Raw genomic sequence first — 20,382 nt, forward strand, 5'->3', positions numbered from 1 at the left:
CACATCTTTATAAAAAGCAACCATTTCTATATAATATTAAATGATTAAAGAATTAACAAGTTTCTGTTTAAAGAGAAAAGTAGTGAGAAGTGCAACAGAATAGAAAGTGATGATTACATACAGTATACCATACCTCCCAACTGTCCCTTTTTTGGAGGGACAGTCCCTCTTTTGACAGCTCAACCCGCAGTCCCTCATTTGTACTGGAAAGTCCCTCTTTTCTCTGCACTGAACAGCCAGAAAAAGAAACAAAGTTTCTCACTTAATTGGCTTTTAGCAGAGAGCCCAGAACAGCTAACAGGTGCAAATAAGATACTTTGTAACAATTTTTAGACACAAAAATACAGTTTAGATAAGGAGAAATATTTTCAAACTTTCATAACCTGCCAAATTTTGTAAAACAAACATGGTAATTAGGGGGTGTGGCCACAGAAAGGGGTGTGGTCAAAAAAATTGCTGCGCTACGTGCGGGAAAAAAATTTTTGTCCCTCTTTTTACTTCCGAAATGTTGGGAGGTATGAGTATACAACAGGAAATGAGAAATGTGGGCATAGGTTCCTCCATTTAATGAAATCAAATGATTGCTGCACCAATAAACAAAATGTTTTAAAAAAAGTAGATTTTAGGGCCAAGGACCCCTCCTAGCCCAGGATATTGGGGATTAAGATCATTTTTAGCATTCATGAAATAGCTGAGCAGCCTAAAGCCCAAGGCAGGGGACAACTGCTCATAAAGAAGTGCGATCCTGCTAAATATTTCCTATAAAAGTTTCTGTGTCTGGTTACGGGGAATATGAATGGATTTATACCCACAATTATAAGTGCCACAAAATTCCAATAGGAGATGTGCAGGGAAGCGTTTCTGGTAACGTATAATTGGATATATTAGCTGATCGGCTTGTGGTGCATAACTGCCAGTGCACGGGGAATAACATAATGGTAACATACATAAATGAGAAGCAGAGAGATGGAATGATAGTGGCGAGAAGCAGAGACCCCTGGTTGTTTCCATTCTAGTTGGTACAGCCGCCCCAATATAAAGCCATCAGTCAGGTTCCCCGGTACAGATAAAATGGCACATAAACTCCCCAAGGTGCACCCCTCCCCTACCTTGGTAGTTCTTAGCCTAATTCTTCGGTAAAAAACACTAGATTTATGGAGTTCCTGTCTGCGATGAAGCTTCTCCATAAAATTAAATTTATGTGGTTTTCAGGTACTAACTGGTACTTGCTGCACATAATCTCGCGCAGCAGCTTCTTCTGCCTCAACTGGGAATAACATTTCCCCCCCTTTTCCTCCCAAATCACAAGGATGAACTGTCCCCCCGAGCCGTATAAGGAATAAAATCTTTTAGCAAATTTTCCAGGCAGCTGGTTTTGTATGGGCTAAGCCTCTTATTTTCTGTCTATAGTTGAAATAAACAGTTACTGAAATGGCAGTAGATACAGGGAACAGACATCCAGCAGATGCATCTGAGACCAGCCAACAGGCATTTATTATTTAATAAAAAGAGACACAACAATGATAGATCTCTAAGGGAAAAACATTTTGCATGTCAAAGTTACTACAGCAGATTTCTTTATTAGCTTTTAATGGGTTGGACATTCCTGATGTATAATGTATAGCAGTGTGATCTTTCACCAACTCTAAGCACAAGAAAAAGCATTGGATTTGGGACTTCCAGCAGCCAGATGGGTTTCTAGTGCCGGTGAGTCAGAGGTTTGGGCCGCGACAGCACTCAGTGACTTCTAAAGCCCCACGTCTGCTTCAAATCATCAGTGTTTAATCCTGACACCCCCCTCTACATAAACACAAGACTCCCCCACTGTTTCAGCTGCAATAGTGAAAGAAGGAGCCACATAGCTGGGGAGGGGGGAATCTAAGGTTTCTCTTTGAATTTAAGATGGCTTAGTAACCAGGGCTGGTCCTATCAAATGTGGGGCCCAATTGGGACCATGTTGGCGGGGCCCCTAGACAAAGTGTTGCTGGCTACTGACACACCAAGTATTTAGGAAAATAAGGGCATACAGGCACAAAATAGAAAGGAAAGGGGCAGACAAGGTAAGAGAGTGAGAGGGATGAAATAGGGGCACATAATAGGGGCACACAGGGTAAGAGAGAGAGGGAGGAAATAGGAGAGTGGACTGGGCCAATTAGTTTGGGGCTGGGCCGATTCAGCTTGGGAGCAGGCTTGGTTGGATTGGGGGCAGGCAGGGCCTATCAAGGTTGGAGGAAAGCTGGACCTATGAGAGTTGGGGGCAGGCTAGACCTATGGATTTGGGGATGGGCTGGACTCTCAAAGTTGGGGGCAGGCCAGGCAGCATCATGTGCTGAGGGAAATATTATCTGTGCTGCCCTGTGGTGCGGGGCCCCCCAGAGGTGCGGGGCCCAATTGGGCCCAATTGGTCCAATTGGCCTAAGGCCGGCCCTGTTAGTAACAATGTCAGGTAAGTCGTTCGTAGCTCCCTAAATGGCAAATACCTATAGAATATTAATAATATAAGATTGTATCACCTGATCAGTTTCTTTGGTTTTTAAATGATTTGACTTTGACCAATTTGACCAATTGCAGAGGGGCTGAATTCATGGCTAACTACTAGAAATTATAATCTATGTTCAAAACTACAAGATGGGAGGCCATTTATCCCTAATATGGTGCTACTGGACCTGGGGGGATATCTGTACACCTATAAAGCAGTTACACATTTGTATAATACTAAATGGTTACACATCTATATAATATTTACTGGTTACACATCTATATAATAACCGGTTACTCATTTATATAATTTTACCTGGTTTCATATTTATATTCCATTAACTGGTTGCACATCTACAGTATATAATTAAAATTGGTTATAGATTGGTTTATAGAATATTAAGTGGTTACACATCTATACTGTATTAGCCAGTTACATATTTATATACATATTTATATCATATCAAATAGTTACACATCTATATATTATTAACCAGTTACACCTCTATATAATATTTACTGATTACAAATCTGTATTATATTAACAGGTTATAAATGTTAAAATGTTAAATGGCCTGCACCCAGTCCCGGAGATGGGTAGCTACGTTACGGTTAACCCGTTACACATTTATATAATATTAACTGGTTACACTTAGATTGTATGCTCAGCAGGGCAGGAACCTCCTTCCTACTGTCTCTCTTAGCACATGGCACTCAAGCTCTGTTATTATATAAGCTCTGTGTACTTATAAATATATATATATTGTATTTTTATTGTTATTTGTCCTCCCTCATATATAGTGTACTGTGCTGCGGGTCCTTACAGCGCTTTACAAATAAAGTTATACATACATACACATATATATTATATTAACAAGGGGAGAAGGGGCTGCAGGATGGTTATGCAGGCAGCCAGGCACCACTGCTTCTATGGCAAGTAAAGGGTTAAACCTAATCCGGGCACACAATAATTTAGACCCACTCTATGCACTTCTATATAAATGCATGGTAACGTTAAATATGTTGCAAATCAGCAACCTGAGCTCCAAATTAGGACAGGGCCAGAGCCCAGTTTTATATTCACAACATAAAAAAAAACAAACTGCTAAATAAATAAATGCTGAATTGATGTGAAAATCTACCAAACCGCACGCTGTGCAGCTTCCATGGACAAGAAAAACTGGGGGAAGTCAAGAAATTCTGCATCTGCACAAACTAAGCAAACACTGACCCATTAACTGGGGGGGGGGATAATCATAAAAAAATAATAAAATCCTGCCCCCTGTACCCAAATAAGAGCCTCTTGAGATGCTACAGGTCACAGAAAAAACATAAATGAAGGCAGAAAGAGAATAGCTAAATTGATATACTACAATTCTGGCAGGCTGCAGGGGATGATGGGGAATGGAGGCTTCAGGCACAGCAGAAAATAGAATACCATTCAGAAGGGAAAGATCCATGTGGTGTAAACAACAGCAACAATATGTCTCAGTGCTTGTTAAGGCCAAGTCGCTAGTTCAGTTGTGTGGGGGAGTGACAGGTAAGTGGGCAAGTGTCACATTGATGCTGAGCAGCTCGGGGAGGTTGGGAGGCTGCAGTTTGGGCACATGGCTATGCTACCCTTTGCTGAGCCAGCACTTCAGCGGCTCTGCATGACCCTGGCAATCCATCAGTTGAATGTAAATTGGAAGACCAAGCCACAAGCAGCTACAATAACACACAGTCACACAATGACTGCAAAGTGCACAGTACTCACACAGAAGCATGCTCTAATAATCTCTACTTGAGGGCTGTGCATAGGGCTGGGGTAACACAAACATTTTGCCCTGTGACACTAGAAAAAAAAAAAGAGGCAGTTTATAGTGAGTTGTGTCAGTCAAGGAATTCAGGTAGAAAAAATTTGCTCAGAAGGAGGGAAGGTTAGGGCAGTAATTAATACTGGTGATGGTGGTGGTGGGGGGTTTATAATTAAAGTTGAATAAAATGTTTATAGAAAAGAAAAACTGTTTCTGGGAATTCCTGCAACTTTCCCAACATTTAGGGCAGAGACACACGATCAGATTTGGGGAGATCAGTCGGCCCAAAGAAGAGGAGATTTGTCGCTAGGTGACTAAATCTCCCTGAATCTTCGTGTGTGTCTCTGCCCCTATACCTGCTTTTCCCCACATTTAGGGCAGAGACACATGCTCAGATTTGGGGAGATTTAGTCGTCCGGCGACAAATCAGCTCTTCTTTGGGCGACTAATCTCCCCAAAAAGCCTTCCCACCGGCTAGAATGTACACCGGCGGGATTGCAATTGGTGCACTTAGTTGTCTGTAGTCGACCGAAGTTGCCTCGCGGCGATTTAGACTCTACCTGGCGGGAAGACTTTTTTGGGGAGATTAGTCGCCCTTAGAGTCAAACTGGAGACAGATTTGTGGGATCAACTAGCAGCTAAATTGGAAAATTTTCAGGGAACACAGAAAAGCAGGTATGGGGTGTGAATGCTGAGGGTGCTGGGAGTTGTAGAGTATGATGGTTGGAGTGCTCATCGCTGTGATTCCTGCCCTTAGAAAGGCTAGAACTGTCTGGCCTAGTGGGGTCACAAAAGGGTTAAGCCCCTCCAGACTAGGAAATGACCCCCCTCCCCAGTTATTAACTCAGAGCGATTTGTCTGTCTGTAGTCCAAGTCCCCATTGATTATAGACAGGGAGTTCCCACAATGCCCAACACAATCCTTCCATTATAACCAATGGGCACTACCACATTAACAGGGGTCACTGCTTCCTGTAATAGGACCCCTCCTCCCCAAGGAGGGGCACTTGGGATTTCCCTGGAGGCACAAGATAATGAGAAGTTGATGAGTTAAAGGAGCTGATAATAACAAGGCAGATTAGGGTTCTATGAACTGGCCAATTTATTTATGGAGCTTCGAACAAGAGATCTAAAGAAAATCCTGTGTGGAGGTGCAAATCTATAGCTCTGAAGCGGTTACTGGACTACAACTCCCAGGCATCCTCTGGCAGTCTTTTGGTGAGGCCATTATAATTGATTATACACAAAATGCATTTAAAGCACAAGGCTGCAACGAGGAACCAAAATCATTTCAATGTCTTTATATAGTGCCAAAGGAATCAATTATTCGCCCCAGACATACCTTGAGTTCTCCAGAGTGTGGGACAGTGGTGTAAGTGACAGTCAGGAGGAGACAGCTGCCAGTTAGTGCTCTGCACATATCACAGCAATAGCTCCACCCCCTGACACAGAGCAGAAAGCACACTCTGTATGCAGAAAAGCCAAATTAATGGGAATTTCCCTTAAAATTACCCAGCAGAGTTTATAATATAATTCCCCATCACACATACTGTGCTCACTGGAAGTTTGGTTGCCTGTACCACCTAAACCCAAATGTGCCCTTCCCACCAGTATGCCTTACAGGGCTGCGCAGTGCTATTGTGTGAATAGGTGACATGTTGCAGCCAAGAGATCTGTCAGCACCTGGGCGTTATAGAGGTCGGAATGCAGGGGGTCAAAATGCCTTTGGATCAGACAATTTCCCCTTCGCAGCCTCTTAAGTGCCCAGATAAACAGGGAGGGTCTCGGGGGGGCCTCAGACTAAACAAACAGTGTTCCTGGCGCTGCACTCAGTTTTGTTCTTAGAGGGTAAAGAAAGGGAAAGGGCAAAACCAACTTAGGGCCTCGCTTTTCTGGGGCCCCACAGTGCAGTAAGTAACGAACTACAACTCCCAGAATCCTCTGACAGGCAAGGGAATAAACATGAAACTTGTAAGGGTCTTTCTTTTCATTAACAACATGTAACATTCACCAGCATTTAATTTACAATCCCAAATGATTGGATAATTCCCATGTTTCAGAGAAAGCAAATCAGTCAGTGTTTCTGTGCCTGATACCTGTTGCCAACATTGGGACTAAAATAAAGGCAAAGTTACCCTTCTGTATGAGATATTTATTTCAATCCTTTGTACTTTGGGACCCTCGTGGGTCTGACATAAGAATGGGGTTGCCTGCGAGATATTTAACCATAAAGTAGGAGAATCGAGTCACATGGGCGCCTTAAATAGGTTCCCCTGAGCCAGCAGTGCCCTGTGCACTCATCTCTCTGCTATTTTAGTCTGTACAAAATCACATACAGGTGCACCCAGAAATAGATCCATAAAGATCAAACTCCCTGTACAATTCCCCAGTGCTGTAATGCAAAAAATGGCATTCCAAGGCAGACTGCAATTGGTCAGTTTTTTTCTGGTTTTTCAATCATTTAACCTGTTTCAGAATTCCTGCGCCATTGTCAGGATGTGTGATGTGTCGTTGTCAGTGCGTGTGTGTGTGTATAGGTCAGTGTGAATACTCAGTAGTTCCCACTGCAACTGTAACACACTAATATGCACAGGGTCTGAAACTGATCGCTGCCCTTTCTGCACTTAGTAGCACCCAATTAGAATGTAAGTTCTTTGGGTCAAGCGTATGCTGTTGCACTGCACCCTGTTTGGAATATCCTTCTAAATCCGACGCTGTCAATGTATATGATGGCAAATATTACTCACTGAGAATCTAGAGAATTTACATGCACAGAGAATTAAATCTCCCTGTGATTGGATTTCCTTAGTCTCCCTGTGATTGGATGTTAAGGCAACCAATCACTTTGCCTGACAATGCAGCTCCCAGAATGCTGCTTAGAGCAATTAACCAATGCTACTGAGCAGAACAAGGTCTAATGTACCTCCCTCCATACAGGGCAATTGATCACCCCACCCCATTAGAAAACGAAATTAGGGCCACAAGGTGTTACTGAGGAGAGGGAAGGAAAGGTGCTTGGCCAGATCTGAAAGCAATTAGGAAAATACAAATACCTTTTATTCCTCAGCTCCCTGAATGGTTCGACCCAGCAATGTGCAGCTAATTGGATCAATGTGTAAAGAAACCTCCAAACACAAAACAAACATCGACTCTTCGGGAACAATTAAATCATTCTTAAAGGAGTCCATCCCCATTCCATCTACTGCCCTAACAGCTCATTCTAAGGCCACAAAGCCAAATATTTTTTATCAATGTATTTGTATTTATGCATATGACTGGGAGCTGCCAGAACAGCATCAGAGAATAGTTTACTGTGAATATTGAAGATTTTTTTTCAAATGAGAAAGGCTGGTTAAGCCAAAAACATGCAGTGCCTGGATTGCAGCAATACAGACACTATGGTGCAGTCATAGACTGCTTCACAATCACAGGCTCTCTGGGTAAAATGTCTCCATTATCAACCAGTGCAGAGTGGTTGGCTGTTGACGAGCATATACTGAAAAGAGAAAGGATAAACTGATTGTTTTATAACATTGTGCACATACAGTAGAAGGCCTGGTAGGTTAGAGGACAGGGACAGATAGGAGAGAGAGTGCTTTTCCCAAGAGCTGACAGTCTACAGCAATTTATTTCAAGGTATGGCTCTCTGAGACAAACTCCTAGCTGTACTGAGATTCTGGGAGTGGTGGTTCCAAGGTGACAATGTTGAGACATGTATAGAGTTCAGCCCCTGTTAAAATCCTGTATCTAGGCGGCTCACCATAAATGGCCTGGCTGACCGACGGGGTTACGAAGAAGGATGTAGTTTGCTTACGTGGTACCGTGTGTGTGGCCTGACAGTGGTTTCACAGGCGCAGCCAAAATCCAACTAATCTCTCCTTTAAGAAATGTGAAAAGTATCCAAAAAACAAGGCTGGGATGTCATTTCCCTTCCTGACATGTTATCTCCTGCATGAGCCAAGCACTTCCCCAACCAGCCCCTCCGCCAGCCCACATACCTGTGACATTAGTGAGATGTACATGTGATGCTCAAGGTATGACTCTGTCAGGCACACAAGTGAGGCCAGCTTCATCTGTGGGGTAAATAGCAATGGGAGTCAGGGGGTATTTGGAACTAAACTAGGGGAACAGATTCAGGGCTAAGAAACAGCAGAAAAGGCTGGGATTGGGGAAGGGGCTGAAACAGAGAAATAACAGGCCCCAAGCACAATGGTATGGACACTCAACATGGGAAAAAAATATATAGAGAAGCTATACTCTCATACTGTACTGTCTACCCATACCCTCATACTGTACTCCGAAGCAAAAAAAGAAAAAATATAAGGCACAATGGGGGTCATTTATCAACACTGGGCAAATTGCTGCATTCATTGTTCTACCTGCAGCTGGCTGACAAAAAAGCCACTCACTGATTGGTCGCTATAGGTTACTGCCCATGGGCAAATTTGAAGTAAAAACCACTGCCTATTTATTGAAACATTAAAAAACTCAGGTGGCTGCTGTGGAATGTACTCAAGCTATACATCAGAGATGTCAGCTTTTTAAAATGTTCAGCCAGGGGATTCGAGGCGTCGCTGGATATGACATCAGCAGAACTTATATCACACGCATGCGCAGAAACTCCACCGAAGCCACCAAAACCGCTCTGTGCATGTGTAATTTGCTTCGCTGACATCACTGAAAGAAATCGGGAGAATGCATCAGAGTACCAGGAGACCAGGAGACAGTGCAGAAAATCTGGTAACTCCCGAAAAAAGGGGGAGTTGACATCTCTGCCTCATACTGTACTGTCTAAGGCAGTGGTCCCCAACTATTGAAGGTTTTTGAGCTATTTAGCTTTTTATTCAGCAGCTCTTCAATTTTAATTTTAAGAAATCTGGAAACTAGGACCCAAATTACCCTAGCAACCATGCATTGATTTGAATAAAAGACTGGAATATGAATAGGAGAGGGTCTGAATAGAGAAGGATCAGTAATAAAAAGTAACAATAACAATACATTTGTAACCTTACAGAGCATTTGTTTTTTAGAAGGGGACAGCGACACCCATTTGAAAGATGCAAACAATCAAAAGACAAATAACTATAAAAAATAAAATAATGAAAACCAATTGAAATGTTGCTTTTAATTGGCCGTTCTATAACATAATAAAGGTTACCTTAAAGGTGAACCACCCCTTTAAGCTGTCAGGACAGGAGAATGTGCAGTAGTGCAAGATCGGGGGCTGGGTGGGGATGAAAGAAGGGGAATGAGTCTATTAACAAACTGATAAAAACAGTATAACTAAAAGTGTCAAAGTTATTCCTTCCCAACATTTTCTGGCAGCCAAAGCATGAGTAATAATCACAAAAATTACAGGGAAGTCTATATTACTAATGCTAACTGCTTTTTGTAGCGTAATGTTTTTTTAGTCATCAGCCATAGAGCTTACAATCTAACAGAGACAAAGAAATGTCCTTGGTGTTGTCACCCTTTCCTCAGAATAAAGATTAATCTATGGCCCGTATTGGATAGGCTGCTGACCTGCTTGCACCCCTTCAAAGGCAAGAGAATCTCTGCACAAGAGTGGCAGCAGAAATAGCCTATATCATGCAAATTATTTTGATTCCAAGGAATCAAAATAAACACAAAAGAGATCCTCTATTGTCCTTGACATGAGCCCACCCTAAAATAAATGTGGAATGAGCTTCAAATGGTTAAAAAAAAAAAAATTACCAAAAAATATATTTATACTTTTAAACCTAAGCCCACATTAAACTATGCCAGCGTTTTGTCTTTTTTAATTACTTTTTCGGCATACAGGATATGATGTCACTGACATAAGATTGTTGAGGATGTAGCTTCATCTTATCAATTCTCTGGCAAAAAGGGTAACGTATTGTACAGTTGCACTTGATGAATTTGCGTAGTAATGCTCGTTCGCCTGAGCGAAAATTTGACTGGTGAAATTTCTTTAGTGCTGAGCTATTTCACTAGCAAATTGTTCTCGACACCTTTTAGTAAATTGCCGATGTCCCTGCAAATTGCCAAATTGTCCTTTTGGTGAATATTGTACTTTTATATATTGTACTTTTATGCAGCTCCTGAAAGGGGACCCGTTTCCCAAAAAAAATGTTCAAAATCCTATTTTATCACATTAGTCAAGCAAAATGAACATAAATTACACTATATAAATTATTTGAATCTTGTTTCCTTCAGTCTGGGAATTCATAATTACAGCAAGCAGGCAAGGAGCCATTTGTGGACACTGTGGCATAGAGGCGGGGCAGACAATATTTGATTGACAGCTGAGATTTTTAAATGGGTTTACAGCTATGAATGCTTTAATAAAAAATAGAAATTGGATTTCATGTTTAATTTGAAAAGGACTTTTATAATACAGATTCTTGTGTCTGGATGACAGGTCCACTTTAACAGTGCTTTACAAATAAAGTTATACATACATACATACATTAAATTTAATTATTTAATTATAATGGAGTTTATGGGGTGACAGTCTTTCCGTAATTCGGAGCTTTCTGGATAACATGTTTCTGCATAAGGGGTCCTATACCTGTAGTCAGTCAATCAGTAGTAAAGTTGCTTGGATTCCTCTCAGGTATAAAATGAAAGTTTACAGCAGGATGAGCTTCTCCTTTAATCCCAGCCCTTACAGGGTTAACCAGGCACATTTTGTTTTTGCTTGTTGAGGAGACACGTGTCGTCCACAAGTGGCTATTTCTGCAAGAAGCCCAAATTAGCATCCTGAGTGGACATCTGCTGCTTCTGTAAAAAAAAAACCCCAAATCTGCAACCACTTAGAGCAATTTCTGCAGGACGAAAGGCAACGTAATTCCCATTGCTCATCTGGCTCCCATATCTGAGAAACTGCCGCTCACACCGTGATTTCTAAATATTGGCACAAGCCTTGGAGTCCAGCAGAGACGGGGATGGGACCGGGATCCTCTCAGGGTAACAAAATACCCCTTGAGGTTCTGCTACGGAAAAATATGAATGGTTTGAAAAGATTTAGAAAGTCTAAAAGCGAATGAAATGAATGTGTAGCAAAAATGTATCCACTGCCATTCTCTTCTACCCAATTTCATAACATATCATACACATGCCACAATGTGTAATTAACCAGCCTGTCTCCTCCCCCCCATCTGTGAAACACCAGCCCCTGTCTCCTCCAGTCTGTTACCCATCAGCCACTGTCTCACTCAATGTGTTACCCTCTCCCTCCGTGTGTTTCCCACCAGCCCCTGTCTCCCCTAGTTTTTCACCGGCCCCTGTTTCCCAATGTGTTACCCACCAGCCCCTGTCTTCCCCAGTCAATTATCCACCAGCCTGGTCTCCCCTTGTGTATAACTTGCTGGCCCCTGTCTCCTCCAGTGTATCATTAAAACAGTAACTGTTCTTGTATGGAAATAGAGGGAATATGCTCTATATTATAGGAGTCGTGTGTGAGGGGAATGTCCTATGTGCTGTGAAATTTATAATACAATCCTAATTCCCCCTTCAGAGCTGTGAACACTAACAGGGCGATGAGAAGACAATATCCAGTCGGAACCCACAGTGCTGAGGGAAGTGGATTAGTGGGATTACGCCCAATGAAAAGCCACAGAGAAACCGAGATTTGCCATGGACATACTGTTAAAAGAGATATAAGCATGGAAAAGCCACTTTATCCAGTGCAAAGATTAAAGGATCAGCCCTTGTGAGTAATTTACTGAACTTTCTGCCTTTTAAGTGATATTTATGGTTAAATCAGAAGCACAGAATATCTGTTGTACAGAGCTCAAAGGGTGAAACTGGTGCTGGAGATGCAGAACTTGCAGAGTAAAAGAAAAACCCCTATCTATATCATCAGTCGACAGTCTTTGTTTTTATTTTACGCTTCACATGGCTTCCTATTTCATGGCTAGGAACTGCATAGAAATACGGGTGTTCCGGTCCACGTGTCCCATACAGAGTTTTCCGGTATTTGCCACTTTCATAGTAGGCTTGGTCTAAACACAAGTGTATTACACAGTCCAGGTGAGCCACGTTCAGCTGTAAAAAGAGTTGTGGAGCAACACAAGCATGAACAAAAGTTCCAAGTATGTGCTGTTAAATATGTGCTGTTTTCTAATTGTTAGCCCCTATGTGGACTGGCAGCCTACAGGAGGCTCTGTTTGGCAGTACACCTATTTTGATGTGCGCACTTAGTTTGGAAATGTCCACACAATTCTAAAAAGTGCACGCACAATTTTTTTTTTTCCGCACATGGCCAAGAAGAAATTAGAGGGACTGTACGGAATCCAAACCAGGAACACTAAACAATTCTACAGGCTGATCAATGTACACCCCATGCAATTCACATCCCATTATGCAGAACACAGAGCATTTCCGACAGATCAGCTGCAGATACCGGTGGAGTTCACATAAAATAAATGTCTGGCCCCTTGATAAATGGTTCTATTAGAGACACAGATAGTCAGGGAAGATAAAGATTCGTGGGTGGGTGAAAATGAGGTCTCGGTCACCCTCCCACCTGGTATCCATACTTGTAAATAGGTTACTCAGTGTGGAAAAATTACACATTAAATCTCTGAATTAGCCGCCCTCTCGTATATACACCAGATAATTGCTCGGTATAAATATCTGAAGACAGGAAAACAACTGCTGTATTTAATGTCCCAGTCCATGCAAATATAATATAATATAATAGGGCTGCCTTAGGTGGGGAAAGAGCTGGGCATCCCATCATTTATACTCCATCAGCTGTTACACCAGCCACTTCCAAGTACAAGAATAATGTAGCATCAGCTATCAAAGTATCATTATTATTGTCATTAGCCAATCACAAGCCTTTCATGGATATTCATGCCATATATAAACATACAGGTACACAACCATACACATATGTATGCATACATACACATGCCAACACACACACACACACACACACACACACACTGACTAAATAGTTTATTATCCAGCTGGTGTCTTTGAAGTTAAGAAAGAGCAATAAGTAAATGGCCCCCAAATATCACCAACACAATGATCCATGCAGAGCGATTAGGAGCAAAGTTACTATAAAGAAACCTTTTGTATCGCTATTCCCCATACAAAGGGGTGACAGTTGCCTGATGCCATAAAGCATAATGTTCCCGGTGGCATTTGCCATACGACACTTTAGGTTCAGAGGGTGCACACAGGAGCCATTTATATCCATTTTCTGTGCCCAAATAGAATCTCAGCCCTGGTCTAAAACAAAGGGTCTTTCTAAGTTCAATGCTGGTTATTCATTAGGGGCCCCTTAACACTGCTTGGATGAGGCTTTCATCATATCTCTACTACAGACTGGCCCCATTACATGCCCTTGGGCTGCGCAAGAACTATAACCGGCAATAACCTAGAACACTGGACGCAGAACAGAGTGATGCAGGGATTAGCCAAAATCCCTGGCTATCAGGGACGCTGTGCTTGTTGGGTAATTACGGGGCCCAGCAGTTTGGCAGCTACAATACCTATAAATATTCTATAAATAAGGCTAGTAGTGCAGAGTAACCTATGTTAGGCTGAATGCAGAAAAAAATTATATAGTGAATCAAGCTTTTCCTTTTCCCCTTAAATTACATTTACAAGTGTCTCCCTCCTAGTGAGACCCTGATCCGAGGGGTGTCTCTATATATCTGGGAGCACTAAAATCAGGCCAACACCGAAAAGACACAATGGAGATGTGAGTCACTGCACGGCACTAACAGCTCTAGCATGGTCGCACCTCAGCAGCTGTCACCCGTGTCATTAAATTTCAGCTGAACTCAGGAAGGGACCCCTTGCTGGTTTTACTGCCCTGTTCTACCCAGCTCTTAGCATAGAGGTCTGGCTGTGCTGCTAATTAGTCGCCAACACATATACACAGGCATCAGAAAGGAGTTAACTACCAACAATTTCAGAAACTGACCCACTGCAAGATTACAGATATTGGATAAAGTAACAGTAAAAAGTTTTCCTTATTCTCACAAGGTCTGCTTCACCTAAAGTTAATAATGAGGTGCTGAGAGAAGTCCCAATATCCAAACAAATCCAACATACCTGCTTGTGAAGTGCTCAGGCCTCCCAATTTCTTTCCAGGATCTGGGAATCCATTTCCATCCAGAATGGAATTCTTGGCTTCCTTCTTGTGTGCTGTGCTGACTGGTCCAGAATTCTCCATGTCATTGACTCATATTCCAGAGTGGAGAATCTGAAACAAAAATCAAAATAAATAAGGAGACTGATTTGAGAGGATTACTGTCCATTTATTCCCATGGAGCCAACAAGGAAAGTCTAATTGTGTCCACTAGTCCCCATAGCAGCGGACCTTGCAATCTAAATTATTTAACAAGCATTCCTTATCCTACAGGTGCCAATAAAATATTTCAGTTTTTTGCAGAATTAATGAAAAATAAGGGTTTGTTTGTAAACAAAACCAGAAAATCAAGGACCAGTTTTAGGGTAGGGCAGAGGGGACCTTTGGGGACAGTGATAAAATCACTAAGGAGAATATATCAATTTCCAAACAGACCCCCTTACAATCTGTCATTGCCAGGGGCTCCCTATAATCGCTTCCATCCTCTTTCTGAGATCTGATACCCCTGTCTTCCTCTTGTTCAGCTATTCCCGAAGCTCTGTCCTTGTACTTCTAGAATCTGGGACTGAACCAACTTCTCTTGAGTTATTTGAAGAGGTACAAACAACTAAATGCGCAGAGACCTCTAGCCTCCAAATGGCTCAGTCCCCCAAGGGACAGAGGGACATCAGATGGACAGTTTACACCCCCCCCAGGTCTCCTTTCATTTGTACTTGGGTATATTTATATATTTCCCCCGGCGCCTACTCAATAGGTCCCACTAGAAAAGGGAAGTTAAAGAGCAGCTGAATGCAGAAGAATTTACTGATGGGCTGTACATGTAGATAATACTAGCAGGGTCCTTTGTGTTCATAGCTTGGTAACTTTATGTTTGTTATATTGTTTGTTGCAGGGGGGAGGTTTCTATATATTATTTAATTGGATATACATACTGATGTGAGTGCTAGCTCTGTGGCCCATGCACCTTTATTCTCAGTGACACAAGGGATTAGCCACGCAGCAGATTTTGCCTTGGCTGAGACCCTATTATTGGAGCAATTACAGCCGAGAGCTCTCAAGGTGATAATTAGCACATAATTATAGTTGTCCTGGGGAAAAGTTATTGAAAACCACAATCTGTTTGGCACAGGGTGAGATTCCCTAGGAATAAGATATTCACAGCTGTGCCACATAATGCCAAGGTGCCTCCTACCACCCTAATTCCAGACTCACAATGAATACCTTAACTATTAATGTATTAATTTTCACATTACCGCCATTTTTGATTAAAGAAAAATGTAATTAACAGGACGTTTTTCCCTACATTAGTTAAACACTTTGCATGCCAGTGGTGCTGGCCACAGTCCATAAGATTTTGTGGAGGCTACAAGATGCCAGAAAATACCCATAGACAATACTGGGCACTGTTTGTCATTGCCCTAAGGAGAGAGAACTGGTATAAACACAGAAATAGGCTGATATAAAGAAGCTTTGCTCAGTTCCTCTGCTAATGACATGCTAATAAAGTCAGGGTGGATAGCCCTAATGAATACTAGAAACATTATTAGATATTTAGGGGACCATCCAATACAGATTAAATAACATCTGCGCCTGCCCCCCCCCCCTCCAGCACTCATGTTTATTTGTAGAACTTGGAACCCTTCCTTATCTGCTTATTATGTTTATCTATTTGACTAATGATGGCGACATAATTGTTTTACAAATAGAGAACAAAGAGAGGGGCAATTTCCATCCTGAGCAGAAAGGGAACAGTTTTATCAATAAGAGATCTCAGATACGGAAACATAAAGAATGACTTGGAAAATTCTACAGCTCATTATGTTAATTAATCAATCAATCTATTCACCTGTCTTCAGTACATTACTGGCTCTGTGGATATAAGGTTAATGGCACAGGGAGATTTATTGCCGCGTTTAAATCTGTGCTTTCATGGGCAACAAATCTCCCTAAAATGCTTTCCCACCGGCAATAAAGTGAATCACCAATAAAAAAAAAATATACACAAAGCGTCGTTTTCCAAATTCACCAAAGTTTCCTTGTCTGAATTTAAATCTACGCTACCGCAGGCAACAAATCTCCCCATATGCCCGTACTCTTAAAGTGGACGTACACTGAAAAATATGCTTATTTGGTGAGGTCTACTAACCAAGTGGATCTTTTTCCAATATGCTCACCTTAAAGGAGAAGGAAAGGTTAAAACTAAGTAAGCCTTATCAGAAAGGTCCATCTAAATATACCAGTAAACCCACAAAGTAGTGCTGCTCTGAGTCCCCTGTCAAAAGAAACACAGCATTTCTTTCCTTCTATTGTGTACTCGTGGGCTTCTGTATCAGACTTCCTGCCTTCAGCTTAAACCTCATTGCCCTGGGCAAGAGCATGCTCAGTTTGTTCCTCTTCCCCACCCCCCTCCCTTCTCTACTGTAATCTGAGCCCAGAGCAGGGAGAGACTCAGGCAGGAAGTGATGTCACACCACATTAATACTGCAGCTCCTATCCTAAACAAACAGAGAGTTTCTAGAGCTTTTTACTCAGGTATGGTAAAACATTCTACAGAATAAATATAGCATTCTAGCTTGCACTATTGCAGCTAATCTATTGCCAATAAAATGCCTCCGTAGCTTTCCTTCTCCTTTAAGGTGGACAATATCAGGTTGATCCAGTTGTTTGGTCCTGGCAGGGGCCTGTAAGCCTTATCACAGGGATACAGACTTTTCGAGACAAGGACTATATCAACACAATAAACTAACCTCCATACTGTACCGTCTAAGCTTAACAATTAAGCAGCTCCATTCATTTGTATAAGTACAGAAATACAGAGAAGGGTTTATATTGTGCTGCCGCAGTAGAACTAAAAGAGAATGGGAGAAAACTCGTTCAGCCCCCCTACCCTCCTTTCCTTGCTTCTCCTCATTGCATAGAGCTTTCCACACTAGATCTATGTCTGACAGAAGTCAGTTTGGCAGCTCTGCCTGACAAGTCCCTGCCCGTCCCCACTTCCCGTCCCTGTCTGCTAACTCTGCGCTCTAGGGCTGCGCTATTAATCCCTGCTCTGGAAAAGATCCCTAAAGGGGGAGAAGAGGCCACTCCAGGTCAGAGCAGCATTCATTAAATCCAAGGGAAGGAATCAGGAACTTATGTGAAATATGGAACAGATCCCAGACAACCCCCCTCCCCAAACACACACAATTGTCTCCCTGTAACATGCAGAAACCTTTCTACTGCCTAGTCACTTGTCTAGTGTGGGGTTATGCTGCACACCCCTGGGAACCCCAAATGCATTGAAAAAATTGATGCCCCAATGCAGATCTACTCTATCCAAGGTAATTCCTGACCTTACTAGTGCCTCCATGGTTACATAGTAAATTGGGTTGAAAAAAAGACCAAAGTCCATCAAGTTCAACCCCTCCAAATGAACCCCAGTGCACATAAATACCCACACTCACACTGATCCCTCCATACACTCACATAAACTAAATATATACCCATATTTATATTAATTGTATATTTTAGTATCACAATAGCATTTGATATTATGCCTGTCCAAAAAATCATGCAAGTCACTCTTAAAGGCATTAACAGAATCAGCCAACATCATCCTGCAGGGCATTCAACAGCCTCACTGTGAAGAACCACCTACATTGCTTTCCACTTTCAAGAGACACATTGGAGAGGTACAGTTTAATCCTTTTGTGGGTTCCATAAATATATATATATATATATATATATATATATATATATATATATATATATATATATATATATATATATATATATATATATATATATATATTACTTTCCACTTTTTAACTTGTAGTGTATTAAAATTAAACTGAACTGGTGTAATTTAGCAATGAGCCCCATAGCGTTTGTCACCAGGAGCAATGGCTCTAAATCTATTGCAACATTGCATTAGTTGCTTTATCACTTGATACAGTACTTTCAGCGCCGGTTCTGGGTCAGCAGCTAATTACCCCACAGGGATGCAGTAGAACAGCACCAGAATCAGATATGAAATTCAGAGCTTTTCTAACTTTATTCATTGAGTTTCTTATTATCATCTGATGGGATTTCTGCTTCCACTAGACAATGCCCTTCAAAGGCCTGGTTCATAGCTGTGATGCCTTCTGCATATACTGGCAGAGGCCAGAGCCTATTCTAGAAAACTCTAGTAAAGCACTGACTCTTCCCTCCCGAAAAGACCTTTTATGTGCAGGACAAGAACTTGTGCAAATATCAAACTGATCCAGCACGTGGGGCTCACAGGCTGAGAGAAGCGGACAGTACAGAAGAAGTGTTTGCACACATCATTAAGAGACTATTACACAATCAGAGTGTAAACAAATTCGTGTCGCCCAAAGAAGAGCCCTGTGCTTCTGTGTGCTCCTAGTGGTGTGCCACTCGTGTGGCTTAAGCTGGCCACAGACGAAAAGATATAGTCGTATGAATTGAAGTTTTGTACGATTATCAGACTGTGTATGAATCGTCATGGCGATCAGTAATTTAGTCCATCAGATAGGTTAAAAGATTTCTGTCGGCTAAAGATAATTTTTCTGCATGTATTGCCTACCTGACAATATCAATGGGTGACTGTCACTAGAATTTGTCAGACATAACGTTCGAACGATATCTGTCACAGGCAGAACATTGTCTGATTTGTTCTTTTACTACTTTTTTTATCTGAATGGTTAGTGGCAGGTCGGAAGACTGTCCCAGTCTTCCGACCTGCCACTAACCATTCAGATAAATAAAGTCTGATCATTCGTCCAATACAAGGATGAAATCTGTACTTCTATGGCCAGATATAGACTCCCAGCTAATGAACGAAGGAGTTAGCACTGAAGTCAGATCACTTACACTTACCAGAATGGGAACCTTCTTGCCACCTAACAGAGATCTTAACACCCAACATCAAACTGAACAATAAATGTACATACTGTATAAAAGGTATTTCTTTTTAACCTTAGCTGAAATATAGACTTATAACGCTCCAGACATATTATACACACATAAAAATATTATTCAGCTCCATTCAACAGACATGGAGAGGTCAATACAAGCCTAGGGTTTGTAGGGGCAAATAATATTCTAATGCAGGCACCAAAGGAACATAAAAAGAGAAAAGTCAAAGTAGTAAATAAACCCCAAATTCTGTTATATTGGAGAAATGTTTTCATTCTAAGTCCTTCTTTGCAAACAGAGACAGTAATATCCGTGGCTGGTGCTGAGAAGCAGATTTCTCATCTGATAAGGGATTATTGAGATTGCACAGGGATATCTCCACCCCAGGCAGCAGAGAAAGGGCAGCAAGAGGGTAGGACCCTGATGTGTGAACACCAAGGGAAAGACCTGTACATTCAAACAAATCCTACAGATGTCTGGTTTTCTATGGGTTCTATTATGCCAAATTCCCAGGCGTTGGGGTATTCTGGATATGTGAAACAGCACCCCTAGTGGGCAGTGAGCAGAATACTTGTTAGGATTTACCCAGCTATAACCGTAGATCCCAGCAACTCTCAGACACAAGAGCACCTTCATTTTAATAAAATAATGAAATGAAGTTCAGAGATAATAACAACAAAAGGATGTCATTATTTACTCCTGTTACATAGTTACATAGTTAAATTGGGTTGAAAAAAGACAAAGTCCATCAAGTTCAACCCCTCCAAATGAAAACCCAGCATCCATACACACACCCCTCCCTACTTTTAATTAAAATTCTATATACCCATACCTATATTAACTATAGAGTTTAGTATCACAATACTTTGATATTATGTCTGTCCAAAAAATCATCCAAGCCATTCTTAAAGGCATTAACTGAATCAGCCATCACAACATCACCCGGCAGTGCATTCCACAACCTCACTGTCCTGACTGTGAAGAACCCTCTACGTTGTGATGAAATTAAAAATAGAATATGTTTTAGTTCCAGTTAGCGAAGAGTTTATAACAGTTCCAGAAGTGGACCCTTATTATCTTTATAAAATAGGACTGCTCTACCCATTGCAACAAT

General features: G+C 41.6%; 1 protein-coding gene across 4 annotated transcripts in view; it reads right to left on the bottom strand.

Moving 5' to 3' along the window:
* gli2.S (GLI family zinc finger 2 S homeolog) overlaps positions 1 to 20,382 on the bottom strand; it is a 68,627-nt gene that overhangs the window by 36,384 nt on the left and 11,861 nt on the right. For 2 of the 4 annotated variants that reach the window (XM_041577688.1, XM_018237331.2), the window contains exon 2: positions 14,333 to 14,483. In XM_041577688.1, the coding sequence (XP_041433622.1) occupies positions 14,333 to 14,453 (121 nt within the window). In that variant the 5' untranslated portion in view covers positions 14,454 to 14,483. 4 annotated transcript variants of the gene reach the window in all.

Source organism: Xenopus laevis, chromosome 9_10S (assembly GCF_017654675.1).
Source record: "Xenopus laevis strain J_2021 chromosome 9_10S, Xenopus_laevis_v10.1, whole genome shotgun sequence".
NCBI lineage: Eukaryota > Metazoa > Chordata > Amphibia > Anura > Pipidae > Xenopus > Xenopus laevis.